The 15,454-nt window shown below is 42.1% G+C and overlaps 1 protein-coding gene across 1 annotated transcript; it reads right to left on the reverse strand.

The window, feature by feature from the left end:
- Positions 1-3,627: 3,627 nt before the first annotated feature.
- On the reverse strand, positions 3,628-11,460 carry gpa33a (glycoprotein A33 (transmembrane), paralog a). The gene is made up of 7 exons (XM_067403536.1): positions 11,411-11,460; positions 10,074-10,240; positions 9,754-9,967; positions 5,107-5,271; positions 4,900-5,016; positions 4,675-4,807; positions 3,628-4,597 (listed from the first exon to the last, which is right to left on the reverse strand). The coding sequence occupies exons 1-7, from the start codon at positions 11,454-11,456 to the stop codon at positions 4,171-4,173; spliced, it is 1,269 nt and encodes a 422-aa protein (XP_067259637.1). The 5' UTR covers positions 11,457-11,460; the 3' UTR covers positions 3,628-4,170.
- Between the last annotated feature and the right edge of the window lie 3,994 nt (positions 11,461-15,454).

Here is a 15,454-nt window from a genome sequence, read left to right on the forward strand (position 1 = left end):
GAAGTTTGATATTAGATTTGAATCAATAAGGATTTCGCCCTCTAGTGTTTCTATCGGTGTAGTAGCTTGTAAGTAGTGAAGACTGGAGACCGGGGCATGTTGTCACACGCTGGTTTTGTGTAGCGCTGGATCCATTACACAACGGATTCAAAACTTACTTGCTTGCTTTTTTTCTCAAAATATTTTTTTGTTCTGTCTATTGATTAAACACGAGGGTCATATGGTTTGATTTCCAGGAATGCATGAACCAGAAAAATATAGTTAAAGTCATTTTGGTTGAAAGACTCAGTGTGCACCTAAAGATGATAGATTTGATCTATACTCAGAAAAAAAAGGATATTATTCAGTCATGTTGCCTGTTTAATATGTTGTAATTTGGTCCCACTTTATATTAAGTGACCTTAACTACTACGTACTTACATCAAAAAATAAGAACAATGTACTTATTGGGTTCATATTGAATTGAAAAACACATTTTCTGCTACTGAGGTGGATACGGGTAAGGTTAGGGAAAGCTTTGGTGATATGGGCAGGTTTAAGGGTAGGGGTAAGGGTTTAGGGATGGGTCAACAGTGTAATTATAAATGTAATTACAGAAATTAGTTACAGATGTAATTACATGTAGGTGTTTTTAAAATATAAGTACATGTAAAAACATGTATGCACACAATAAGTGCATTGTATCAAATTATTAATTTAAATGTAAGTACATAGTAGTTAAGGCCACTTAATATAAAATGGGTCCTGTAATTTTATAAAATGCATTCACATTTTTTTTTTTCAAACGTAAACAGCAGGTTCCCATTAGGGGCTTTTTTGAACTCAGTTATAGGAACTAGCCACTAGGATAGAGAACTAATTTCTTCCCCGGACCATGTTCCTTGTTGCATTCGCACCAGAAATAGGAACTCTGAAGCGGCCAATAGCAGCGTCTTTAAGCGCGGCATTTACAAACGCTAAAAACCGGTGGATGGAGGACGCTGTGATTGTCAAGCTGACTCAGCAGAGCCCCGCAAGCAAACTGATGGACAGCGCTCTGCATGCAAGCTGATTTAGCGTCTCCCCTAGCTGCGGCTATCCAGTGAGCACTATCAGAGCCATTCTGTGTAAACTCCCGCTGAGAGTGACGCTCCTCCCCTGCAACTGTCAGGTGACACTCATAGAGCATATTTCTCTCTAAAGAGCATCTTCCGTCTCTGAGCGTGTCGCTTGCCAGTCCCATGCCTAGCCGCGTTCATCACACACTGACGCTCACAGACCATCGCCAAAGTGTTGAGCTGGATTTTTGGGACAATCAAACGAGGTTACTCACTTCAATATACTCGCAGATCCTCCACCCCTCTTCAGGGGCGTGGTCTACCCTTCATATGGGCGTCAGAGCAACCCCTAGCCACCCAGGCCAAGGATAGGGAAGCCATCCCCGGAGTGCTGCTGCTATGGCCATCACTTGTGGAAGCAGTCAAGTCAAGTCATAGCGCTTTTTACAATGCAGATTATGTCAAAGCAGCTGTACAGTGATAACTGGTATATGATTGTGGCTGCACAGCAGCTCTTAAAGAAAATGGTGTCAATGAGGGCAGATCAAAGCTTCCCCTTACCATCCCAACATGGGACCTGCTGAAGGTGCTTAGGGCCCTCAAAGGACCTCCCTTCAAGCCACGAGCAACAGCCACTTTGGCTTAAGACTGCCCTCCCGCTAGCACTCACTAACATCAGTGCGCGGGTGACTTGCATGCCTAAGGTGCTCTCGTCCATTCAGAGCACAGGCCATTACACTGGCTGCTCTTCCCATTTCGGAAGACGAGCGAGAATTAAACTTACTCTGCCTTGTCTAGGCTTTAAGAATTTATACTGAGCGCTCTGCCCAGTTCAGACAGTCAGAGCAGCTCTTTGTGTGCTTCGCAGGCCTGTTTCGGCGGGCTGTGCATCGATTGGTTCGCACAGATCTGCTGCAACACCATAGGTTAGTGCAGATTAAACTGCTCAGCCAATAGGTTAGTGAAGATCCCTGCACTGCTATGGGCTTGTGCACTTTCACTGCATGATTCAAGAAGGGTCAAGAAGAGTTTTTCCCATCACGTCTATCGACGCAATACATGTTCCCGTTATCTCAGGGAACCGAGGTTACGTTAGTAACAGAGTAACGCTTGAAGGGTTTCCAAAATACCACCACACTGAGAAATATTGAGTAAAAACATGCCTTTAATAATGTCATATCTTAGAAAATAAACAACATGGAAATCAACATCAGAACATACAATGTAATGTACAAATTAATCAAAACAGTAAAAATTCAAATCATAAAAAAACTATATGATATTCTCTATGTTGATCAATACATTTATGTCATATACAGGAAAACATGATTCCCATGACATGATTCAAATTTACTGTTTAAGAATAATTACATTTACTAACATCTTAAATTAAAATGGCCTGGTGCAAATCTCACAGACCGACAGAGAGAAGCTGCTGGACGACAGATGAGCAGCTGTAAGTGGGTTAGTTAGCTGCAGTCCAGCTTCACGTTTGTCACATTTTAAAACAAGCCTGAATGTTAAATGAGCTGCTGAATGAGAAACTTTGGTGAAACCAGTTATTCTACCAACACAAGACATATGCTTGAATGTTTTATTTTGAAACAATACAAAAAGAAAGCGAAAATAGACTGAAATAAACTGAAATCTAAAAGATTCGCAATTTTGTCCTATAAATGAAAATTAAGAGGTTAAGAAGACTGTAAAAACCCAGAAAAACCCAGTTGAAACATCAACAGAGACAAACAAGAGTCATATAAACACAGAAACCCTCTTAAATGTGAGGGGCTTTCAAACACAGGCCTTTCACAATACATGAAGAGCAGTAAAATCAAACAATACAGCTCATCAATCCCATCATCCATCGCCATTGTCAGGGCATTCACATTTGACACTGCGCTGACTGTTTTTTCCAGAGAAAGATTCATTAAAGCCCTTTTATTCTGCCAAATCTCATATTCAGCATATGAGGATGGAAAGGTTTGTTGTTGTCATGCTTTGGTAAATATTAATCACGACATAAAAAGTCACAATTATGACTCCCATCAGCACAGAATTGTGACGAATGCTGATCTAGACTAGAGTGGCGTAAAAGTCGCATTCATATTTCATATTTGGCTGCTTAGACTGAGATCACATTAGGGTTGCACCGACTAGTCGACTTTAATGCTCTGCCATGATGCTTTAAGCTTGACGTCCACTAGTCGCTGGTCCTATAGAGGGCGCAACAGGATCAGAAATCTTTGAAATCCACATTTACGCTCTGTTTCCAAACGGTTAAAATGATAAATAAATGCATACTCCAATTGTGCTCCACAAGACGTGTGATTACACCATCTGGATGCTGGAAATTAAATGTGAGAAGGCGCATTTTAAACAGCTTATTGTAAGGGAAGTTAATCGGCATTCTAAACTAAAGCGTGCTGCATTGTAACGCACACGACGTACAGCGCGTGCTGATCGCGTGCACACATAATGTGTTCTGTAATTTCTCCAGAAAATAGCTTAGAAACTGAAACGTTCTAGCATATATTTCTTAGTAACTAAAACCCACAGCTTCACTAATAATAGAGGGAAGCTGCCAGGTAGAATTGCTTCACATGCAATTGCTCTCTAACGAATGCATTCATATAAATGTAATCTTCACTGTGCTACTTTATCTGTATCCGATTCAGAACGAGCAGAAATCTGTGAGAAATATAATGACCCAAAGGCAAAAAAACAGATAAAAGGTATGTAGGAGCGGCGCTGTGTCATGTCATAGCTGTGCACAAGGTGTTCGAGTCTCAGCTAGAGGTTCAGGCATATCTTTTCTTTAACAACGTCATCCTTGACTAGTCGACGTCGTCTGGACTTTCATCACATCAATGTCGACCTAGATCACACTGTAAAAAAAATCGGACCTGTATCAGATTTAGGAGCACATATAGAAGTGTCCCTAATCAGATTGCATGTGGTTTGTGCCGTTCACATCTGAGACATTTGAGCAAAAAAAATGGGCCACATTTGCCTTGCCTTTGAACGTAGCCTAAGTGTGTCAATTCCAACTTTAATATGACTTTTTATGTCAAATTTATGATTTACCACAGCATGATTATTGTTCTGATGAATGGGCTTCGATCGGTGTCTGAACTCAGTATCTCGGGTCTTTGGGTTTATTGGGTTTATTGGGTTTATTGGGCGGGACGCTGGGAGGCCTGTCGCGGCTGTCGTAGCGCTCGGAGTAATGGTCACTGTCATCGTCACGATCCCTCCGGTCATCGTAACGGTCTCTGCGGTCATCGTAGCGATCACTGTGGCGGTCTCTGCGGTCATCGTAGCGGTCGCGGCGGTCGTCGTAGCGGTCATCCCGATCGTACCTCTCCCGGCGGTCACTGGGATCGTCTCGTCTGTCGGTGTAGTCGCTGCGCCGATCGTAGCTCCTCTCGCTGCGGTCGTCTTGCGGATCACGTCTGTCTGCGCTTTTCACGCGCCGTTCTTCCTCGAAGCTGACGTGTTCGTCCGGTCCGTCCCCTTTCCCTTCAGGATCCTTGTCTGTGAATTCTCCTCCTTCAGGAGTCCTGCCAAACACAGAGGAATAGAGATTAGCAGCTGTTTGGATAGATAGATGAGACGCGTTCGTGTTCTGCTGTCGTACCCCATCCTGTATTCCTCAGCCTTTTCCTTCTTCCGACGGCAGTAGCAGCAGCAGCAGATGATGATCCCAAAGATAAGAGCCACGGCCACGACGGCCCCAACGATCCCTCCAACGGAGGCCATGCTCATGGACGCTGCAGGAGAAGATGAAGACGGACAGAGAAGAGTTGGTTTAGGTGGTCATGATGACTACAGATCAAAATATGTGAGAAGCTGCTTCTCTTACGTGGCATGACGGCCAGGGTCAGATTACACTTCTCAGATCTGATCTCATTGGTGGACACGCAGATGAAGAAACCGGACGTTTCTTTGGTGATATTGTAGAGCGACAACACTCCGTTTTCTGAGGAGAGACCGACACACACACATGTGATGCAGGAAAACAAGGTTTAATCATGTATTTGAGCGTCATCACACATGCGGACACACGTACGGTCAGTGGCCTTGGGCGGGTTCGGCTGAAGGGTGTTAGTGGTGTCGAATCTTTGCCACTTGTAGGTTGGTGGGGGCGATCCCTTCTCCGAGCGACAGGTCAGGTTGATGTTCTGATAGTATTCTGACACCCCTTGAATCAAGCAGATGGGCGGCGATGGAGGCACTGGAACACAACAGGATCATGGTCAAGATACAAACACAGCCTCAGCTATCGACTGTATTTACTGCAAAATTAAACCAAAGGAATTTATTTTATTATATGCCTGGGTTTATGATATAGATTTCTCGATTTTATTGCAAGAATGACTGTAGCACGTCAGTTCAAGCGGCTCGTGAACCGATCATCTCTCCTTCTTTACTACTAGTTACAGCACCAAATAAACATGAATGAACATCAGAAGGAATGTTGAAAGATAAATAAAGTTGTCATACCTATATCCAAATGAATCAATATAGAATCAAATCGAATCGAGATCAAAATCAAAATTAATTGTAAGATTGTCATTTGAAATCAAATCAAATCTTGAAATGTTAGTAGGCCTACGGTAATATAAGTTTTTGTCTTGATGCTAGAATGATTTATTTGTACATGGTAATGGATTACAAGATAATAAATGGGTGATTTTGAAATGCTTTCTTCTCAAATCAATATTTTGTGTCCCCATCTTTATTTATGAGTGAATGTGATACAACTGTACATTATCCCTTAAATGTCGGTCTTGTTTGAACTCGGTTGTTCGTCTAGGCTCAAAGCTGCTCACTAGGAACTGTTTTTCTTCTCTGAAGCTTTGCGTTTAATACGCTTAATAAAATATTTAAACTCAAATCACTTTTCATGTTTAATTATTTACTTATGTGGCAAGTAGTCGTGTAGTCAGACCTGGGGCACGTTCAAGCTCAAACCGGTGCGCAACGTTTTGCTACGGTTTCCGGGTTGAACGACATGTTTCCTGGAAATGGTGTGCAACGGGTTTGAGATACATTTCTCTTGTTTGGTGGGCGTGTCAGAAATGTTTAGCCCAATCAACAACAGTAAAAGTACTATACATAATTATATATTTTGCTATTGTATTTTGGAGTGACACTTTCATAAACTTTTCTATACTCCTCTGATTATATAATGGTACATATTACAATATCATAGCTGAACAACAGCGATCAGCAATAATGATAAGCCTAATACTCACTATAAAAATAATATAGATCATAACACAGTCTCGGAGGTAAGAAGTGGATTATCCTTCACCTGAAATGTTTGTCTTTTCATCCTGAAATGCGAGGCAAATGTTGGGCCACAATAATTAGGAACCACAGTTTCCACAAATCCCTTCACTCGATTGGGATGTTCTCTTTTATTCTGGATGGCAAGGGCAGTGACGGTAATATTGAACGTATTTTGCAGTAGCCTATTAAACATGTATTTATACCGACTTCATCAGGCTCCGAAAATTCTTCAAAAAGAACACAAAGAATGTCCTTCTCAGCTGCCATAGTTGCAACTCTTGCTTCATCAGAACGGGCTGTTCAACGCACCACCGTTTCCGTTTAAAAAAACGTTTTGCAACGTTTTGTCGGGGCTGAACGGAGGCCTGATCACCCTGTCAGAGTTTGTTTTGAGATTACAACTGTCTGGATGTACGTTATTCCTTTCAGTCATTCCTTGCAAAGCAACCAAATTTTGGAAATTTTTGATTTTGTTAATATTTTTTCTGTAGAAAGACCAACATAAATAGTGACGAAAGGCAAAATATTAAATGTCACAGATGTATATTTACTGAATAATCCACTATTTTGTAGAGGAGGAGCAAAATGTCAATTTTCACCTGAGATTTGAAGCCAAATTACAGGGGTGCAAAATGACTTACAGTTTTTTTCAGTTGCTAACATACTTTTGTCCAATCTGTAGTCACATTTTCAAAACTCTAAACACATTTAGCAGAACATCTGTCTGTTGTGGCCATACTCTTAATACAATTCATGTCGTTTTCATACAAAATGCAGTCAATTGACACGTTTCTAAAATGCTTACATTTTCTTTTCATATAAGCTTACCTCATACCAAAATCATGGATCTTTCTCATCTTATTTGCAAATGCTTAAACACAGCAAGTCAGAAATGAAGACCTAATGTTCCAATCATTAAATATAGGATAAAACCTATACTTCTGCAACAACAGCAGCTCATAAGTATTGAAAATATACATATAACACATACTGAAACAATTGATAAGTATTTTTAATTAGCAGATCACTGAAATATTTGGCAGATTCCAGTCTCAGTAAAATAGGACTCTTTGAATTGGATTTGTTCAGTGTGTATGAAGAACAACACAGAGGAGCAGAGAGAAAATAATATCTGGGTGAGAGAGAGGAATTGATGAAGGAGGAGAGGAGAAGTTGGATCAGGACAAGTGAGAAGAACAGGTAGAGGAGAGGAGGAAGAATGTGAGCTGGATTGAGCATCTCTATGGTTTTCCACACATGATAAACCTATGAAAGCTTATTTCTGCCATAAATAGAAAATAAAAAAAGGTAATTGTGACTTTTTATCACAATTCTGAGAATAATAAAAGTCAGAATTGTGAGATATAAACTCACAATTGCAAAATAAAAAAATATTTTTGATAAAAAGTCACAAGTTACCTTTTATGCTTTTTTATTCTGTGGTGGAAAAAAAGCTTCCATAATAACCAAAGACCATGTATGTTGGATTTGTTGTTGATCAATGGCAGCAATTTCATGTTTTCATTTCAGTAAAAGCTTTACACCACAATGATTCCACAACCATTGTTTCATATTTACACAATATGTGGTCTGCACAGGGCACTAGCCTCCAAGTGGACACCATCCCACCCTCATGAGTGCTCCATCAACACCACACACCCACCCCCAGAAAGAGATTTCAACCAACAGGAACACTATAGTTCTGCATAAGGGACTCATTTGACCAGTAGTTGCCCTGAGCAATTCTGTTACTTCTTCTTCTTCTCTTTTTCTACTGCACATTCAATAAAATAATGACTCTCTTCTGTTGCCAAGAATGCACACATTCAACACTCAACCAAACATGTAGAACGGCTTACATGCATTATACTTTTACTGAAGTAAAAGGAAACTGAATTTTAAAAACTATGAATTTCATATTTTCTGCAGGTAGAACTGAAACATGACAGTAATGCAGTTTTCATAATGCCATCAACTGTTAGTATTTTGCACTTTGATTGACAGTATGTTCATGTTGGATAGAAAACTAGTGTTGGTGTTTGACAGAACGACTCGATTTTGAATCAGGTTTGCTGTGTTTTGATAGAGTTAGTATGTGTAGAAAAAGGTTTTTAGCATTTTGAAATGTAGAGTTTGTGTTTATATAACAAAATATGATTCTGAGCAGAAAATTAACTATTAGGCTAATTGTGTAATGTAGGTGCGTTGCTGTGTTAAGAGATTAGAAAAAGTACTTTAAGTATTGGTAAACGCTTGTTAGCAATTGAAAAAAACTGTAATAAAGATGGCAGCATCATTATTTTATTTTCCCACAGAGATTGGTAGATCTATTAGTAAAATCGGCTGACTTTATCGATCTTTGTTTCACTATATGCCAAAAGTGACAGTTCAAAAATGGGAAAAAGCCCTTCTTGTGTTTTCTGACTCAAAGTTTGCATGCCTGTAGCTCAAAAAGTGTGAAAGATATCTTAATATCCTTTTAGATTCTGGTTCTTAACAAACTTTCCTTTTGGTATCTTCATTTTAAAGACCCTCGATGGATCAATCCCAGAGATATGGAGATCTTAATGCGGCTCCATGAGTAAATTGGTCAATTGTACACATTTTCAGTGATCGAAAACCAAACGTGGGTCACTTTGCACACAGCTGATAAGGATACATTTTTCTTTTAAAGATGAATATCTAAAGAACAAATAATGAAATCTTAAAAGGCCCTGTATCGTTCAGTCCCATACATATGGGGATCTCAAAGCAGCTCCATGATCAAACTGTTGAATTCTACCCATTTTCAGTGATCGAAAACCAAACGTGGTTCGATTTGTACACAGCTGATACTTATTGTGTTTAAAGAGGAATGTCTGAAGAATAAATAATGTTTAAACTAGAAATGTATCTTGTTACCCTCTATCAAAAGAATTTCATAAAACATAACCCTCTTTAAAAGAAAAAAGTATCAGCTGTGTGCAAAGCGAACCACGTTTGGTTTTCGATCACTGAAAATGTGTACAATTGATCAATTTACTCTTGGAGCCGCATTAAGATCTCCATATCTCTGGGATTGATCCATTGAGGGTCTTTAAAATGAAGATACCAAAAGTAAAGTTTCTTAATCTAAAAATATATTAAGATATCTTTAATACTTCTTGAGTTACAGGCATGCAAACTTGAGGCAAAAAACACAAGAAGTGCTTTTTTTCATGTTTGAACGATGTTGGCATATAATGAAACAAAGATTGCTAAAGTCAACAGATTTTACTAATAGATCTACCGAACAAATGATCCTGCACTCACTGCAATGAAAAATCAATCTGTCGCCTAACATTTGATCAGATGAGTGGCAAAACATCTTCAAATGATGACATGTGAATCCCATACTTCATTCATTCATCAGCATCTCTCTGAAGAGTTCAGTGTGTCTTACCCAAGACTATGAGGCTGGTCCTGTCAGACACAGCGTCCTCTTCATTATCCGTATTCTCAACTTCGCACGCGTGAAATCGTGTGTCTGCGCTAGTGACTCTCAGGAGCTGCAGGTCGGCTTTTCCGTTCTTGATATCATGCAGTAGGATCGCCCTGCCTTTATATTTCGGATACACTTTAATTGAAGTGGGACCAGAGTAAGTGACGATCTTAATCTGTGAAAAACACAACAGTACCACAAGCACAAGAACACACATCAACACGAGCACTAGTATTAGCATTAGTGATGCTAGATGAAACTGATTGTTAGTTTTCCCCTACCGCTGGATCTGTTGGCACATCTGGAGTTGCTGTCCATGTCACTCGGATATTTGCGCCATCTGGTTGGGGTGTAAATTTGCAGGGTATGGTCACATTATCATCCAGGGCAATCTTATATATTGCCTGTGGGATATCTACATTCATGGCTGAAGACGTCTCCTGCACTCCTGTGAAACACACAAACACCTCATGAACTATAGTGAGTTTGCATTTAACACCCCACAAAGATCAGACCACCTCTATACAAGTTAAACTATTAAATACAACACACACACACACACACAATGTTTTCAACACTGAAAATAATCATAAATGTTTCTTGAGCAGCAGATCATCATATCAGAATGATTTCTGAAGGATCATGTGACACTGAAGACTGGAGTAATGATGCTGAAAATTCAGCTTTGATCACAGGAATAAATTACACTTTACTATATATTCACATAGAAAACAGCTGTTGTAAATTATAAAAATATTTCACAATTTTACTGTGTTTTTGATCAAATAAATGCAGCCTTGGTGAGCAGAAGAGACTCTTTCAGAAACATTTAAAAATCTTCATAATTCCAAACTTTTGGCCGGTAACAGGTACCAAACAGCTTGAGGCTGAACAAACATATTTGTAAACAGTTATGATGAAAATAAATGTAAATGAATTAGATTTTTACTGCTCAAATGTTGTACCTTCACATATCATGCGACTTAATGGAGTTTCTATGTTGTATGTCATATGAAGAACAGATGTTTCTCCTAAACTGCTTCATCAAGAGAATAAAATCTGACATGTATGAGTACAGTATGAGTGTAAAATGAATCCAGTTTGAGACATTGTTGAGATCTCCTCTGAAGTGACACAGTAATATTAATGGAGTCTTTTCCTCATCTGAGTAAATCATCTGAGAAACAGGAGACTCTCCAGATCATTTGATCGCTGTAGGAGGAAGAGTTGAGATGGAAAGAGTCGATTCTGGTGAAGTGTGTTTGCGTGTGAAGCGTTCGGGGCGTTGGCTCAGAGCCGCAGATGCAGGAAAGTGATTCAGTTCTGTGGAACGGCCTAGAGATAAATCAGTTGATTCGGTTGAAAAACTACCGACTGTCGCTTTATTCTGGAAGAGATTGATTAATCATGAGCTTTTATCATTCTATTCCATTCAGAAGCATATGAAGAAACCCAGTGTACAAGCTGAAATGAGTCCTGAAGTGATTCAGTTCATCTGTTGACGGTTGTGTGTCTGAAGCTCTGCTGGACATGAATCTGAATCGATTGATTCACGAGGATCTGTGCTGATAAGTAAATACACAAATTCACAGATTCAAACAGATTAAAGCTTACTTACCGCTGAACAGCAGACAAATCCCAAATATTCCCAGTATTGCCGCCATCTCTTGGTGTCAGTGACACAGGAATGAGAGGAACTGCAGGTGTAGAAGACACTGAAACTCACTCAGGAAGTCGAACGGTAAAGTCCCGCCCAGCGGCGAGTCTCATCTTGCCCTGCTGATCTCGTGTGTCTCACAGTTTCATGCTAGAAAAGCCACACAGACCACAGAGCTGAGACAGTGTGATCTGCTTATGAGGAACAACACTAGTCCAAATTAATACAAATCAATAAAGTGATGAGTTCTGTTGAGAGGAATCAATGTCAGATGTTGTTTGTGAACTCTTGGAAACTCATTTCTCACCATTTAATAATCAGACTGAAAAACACATTTGCACCAGATCCAGAGAAACTGGTTTGACAAGAGGAATATGATGAGGGAGTGGCAACACACACACACACACACACACACACACACACACACACTCTCTCTCACACACACACACACACACACACACACACACTCTCTCTCTCACACACACACACACACACACATGTGATGCAGGAAAATAAGGTTTAGGGGCGGTTTCCCAGACAGAGATTAAGCCTAGTCCTAGAATAAAATGGGATTTTAAACCAGATTAACAGAAATCTGCTTTCTCTGTCATGGTTTAAAATAGTCCTAGACTTAGTCTAGCCCAGAATAAAACTAGAGCTATTCCAGGACTAAATTGAGGCTTAAATTAAACCTATGGGTGTCACAGACACGCCAGGCTCCAACACTGTCCAATCACAGCGCACTCCCTTACCCGAATACTGATCACATGCACCTGCACTCAATCAGCGCACCAATCAACCACCATATATAAGACACTCACTCACACTCACTCACACACACACACTCACTGTCCGGTCTCGTTCACATTTAGGACTTACCTCCATGCTTACCTCAAGGTCTCCAGTGTTTCCAAGTGCGTGTGTATGAGAGAGAGTGAGAGAGTCTGTCTGTCTGTGACATTGTGGGGACCAAATGTCGCCACCGGCTTATAGGATGAGTTTCGAGTTGATAAAGCCAAACTACTCCAATCCGGCTTTGTTGGTACCATGATGCTGATCATCAACTTTCTCTGTCAACTCAGGCTTTGATCCTGAGTTTGTGGAGCGTGTGCAGATGAATGCATGACATCAGTGGTGAACAGCCAATCACACGCCTCGCAACAGAAATAAACTGAGTGGAGATGAGGATCAGCTGGAGCGAGACAATCAACACACAGGTGACAACAATCAACCAAACGAGCACATGGAGACTACGTGAGTACAACAACAACACAAAACATGACACGGAGGAAACAATGGATTTCCTACCGTGACAGTACCCCCTCCCCTAGGACGTCACCTGACGTTCCCAGCCTGCTTTACCTGTAGATTGTAATCATCAATAAGGCGGTGATCCAGTATGTCCCGAGCAGGAACCCACCTTCTCTCCTCCGGACCGTAACCTTCCCAATCCACCAAGTACTGAAATCCGCGTCCCCTCCGTCTAGAGTCCAGAATACGATTAACCAAATATGTGGTTTCCCCATTAACGATACGAGGCGGGGGGGGAACCGGGGCAGGCGGGTTAAGACGGGAAAAAATCACCGGTTTAATTTTGGACACATGGAACACGGGATGAACCCTCCTGTACGCCGGAGGAAGGCTAAGACGCACTGTTACCGGATTAATGATTTTGGTAACAGAAAACGGGCCAATAAATTTGGGAGCAAGCTTATTCGAAACGGAACGCATCTGAATATTCTGGGTAGAAAGCCACACTCTTTGACCGACGACGTAACGGGGAGGCTTCGACCGGTGGCGATCGGCCTTAGCCTTGGTGCGCGACCTAGCCTGGAGCAGAGCTCTGCGAGCTCTGGTCCAGGTGCGGTGACACCTCTGGACTAGTGCGTGTGCGGAGGGGACCGAAACCTCGGATTCCGTACTGACAAAATTAGGTGGTTGGTACCCTAAACTACACTTAAATGGAGACATGCCCGTAGATGACACTGGTAAAGAATTGTGTGCGTACTCCACAATTGAGAGTTGCTGACACCAGGACGAAGGATTATTGGAAGCCAAACATCGCAAAACCCTTTCGACATCCTGATTGGCTCGCTCGGTTTGACCATTGCTCTGGGGATGGAACCCGGAAGAAAGACTAACAGTCGCTCCTAACAATTTACAAAATTCTCGCCAAAATTTGGACACAAATTGGGGACCCCTGTCAGAAACCACGTCTGTCGGAAGGCCATGTATACGGAAGACGTGGTCAATGACAGCTACCGCTGTTTCCTTGGCTGATGGTAATTTGGGCAAGGGAATAAAATGAGTCGCCTTCGAGAACCGGTCCACTACGGTTAAAATCACCGTATTGCCCTTAGAGGGCGGGAGGGCGGTAATGAAATCTAGCGAAATGTGGGACCAGGGTCTCGAAGGGACAGACAGCGGTAAGAGTAACCCATCTGGAGGTCGATTGGAAGTCTTACCAATAGCGCAAACTGAACAAGCCAAGACGAAGTCGTGGACGTCACGAGCCATACCAGGCCACCAAAATCGTTGCTTGACTAGAAACCTAGTTCTACTAACCCCTGGGTGACAAGCAACACTGGAACAATGACCCCACTGGAGAACGTCTGACCGTAACCCCTCCGGCACAAACAATCGGTTCGGTGGGCAACGAGTCGGGGGCGTTACCCCTTCTAAGGCAGTCAACACCTTCGATTCGACCTCCCATCTGAGCGCGGAGATAATGATGGTCCCCGGTAAAATGGGCTCGGGAGTAGCAGTACGATCGGAACGCTCAAAAAGACGGGATAAAGCATCGGGTTTGATGTTTTTGGAACCCGGCCGGTAAGAAAGTGTAAAATCGAAACGACCGAAAAACAATGCCCACCGAGCCTGCCTGGAGTTAAGTCTTTTGGCGGTTCTAATGTATTCGAGATTCTTATGGTCCGTCCATACAATGAAAGGTACACCCGACCCTTCAAGCCAGTGACGCCATTCTTCCAGTGCAAGTTTGACTGCCAACAACTCTCGATTGCCAATGTCATAATTAACCTCTGCAGGAGATAAACGGTGAGAATAATACGCGCAAGGATGCACCTTTCCGTCTGAGGATGCGCGTTGGGACAACACTGCTCCTACCCCCACCTCTGATGCGTCGACCTCCACTATGAATTGACGTGAGCGATCAGGGGTGACGAGAATGGGAGCTGAAACAAAGCAGCTTTTCAGTTTGGCAAACGCAGCCTCGGCTGCGCTTGACCACCTGAACGTCAAACTAGGGGAGGTCAAGGCGGTCAGAGGAGCGGCTAGTTGGCTGAAATTGCGAATGAAACGCCGGTAAAAATTGGCGAACCCCAGAAATCTCTGCAGGGCCTTGCGAGACTCTGGGGATGGCCAATCTACCACAGCCTTAACCTTCTCAGGATCCATGCGAACACCCTCAGTCGAAATGATGTGTCCTAGAAAGGAAACAGACTGTGCATGAAAAACGCATTTCTCCGCCTTGACAAACAATCCATTCTCTAGCAACCGCAGAAGCACTCGTCGTACGTGTTGCACGTGTTCCTGGAGAGACGAAGAAAAAAATCAATATGTCATCCAGGTAAACATATATGAACAGATCGACCATGTCTCGCAACACGTCATTGACGAGTGCTTGGAAGACTGCCGGCGAGTTCGTTAGCCCGAAAGGCATCACGCAGTACTCAAAATGGCCTCTAGGGGTGTTAAAGGCAGTCTTCCACTCATCCCCCTCCCTGATACGGACCAAATGATAAGCATTACGTAAGTCCAATTTAGTGAAAACGGACGCTCCCTGCAACCTCTCAAAAGCTGAAGACATAAGCGGCAAAGGATAGGTATTCTTTACCGTTATGTTGTTCAGCCCTCGGTAGTCAATGCAAGGTCGCAAGGATCCGTCCTTCTTTCCCACAAAAAAGAACCCCGCCCCCGCTGGAGAAGAAGAAGGGCGGATGAACCCCGTTGCTAGAGAACTGGATATATATTTCTCCATGGCCGCCG

The sequence above is a fragment of the Chanodichthys erythropterus genome, chromosome 12 (assembly GCF_024489055.1).
Source record: "Chanodichthys erythropterus isolate Z2021 chromosome 12, ASM2448905v1, whole genome shotgun sequence".
NCBI classification, from domain to species: Eukaryota; Metazoa; Chordata; class Actinopteri; order Cypriniformes; family Xenocyprididae; genus Chanodichthys; species Chanodichthys erythropterus.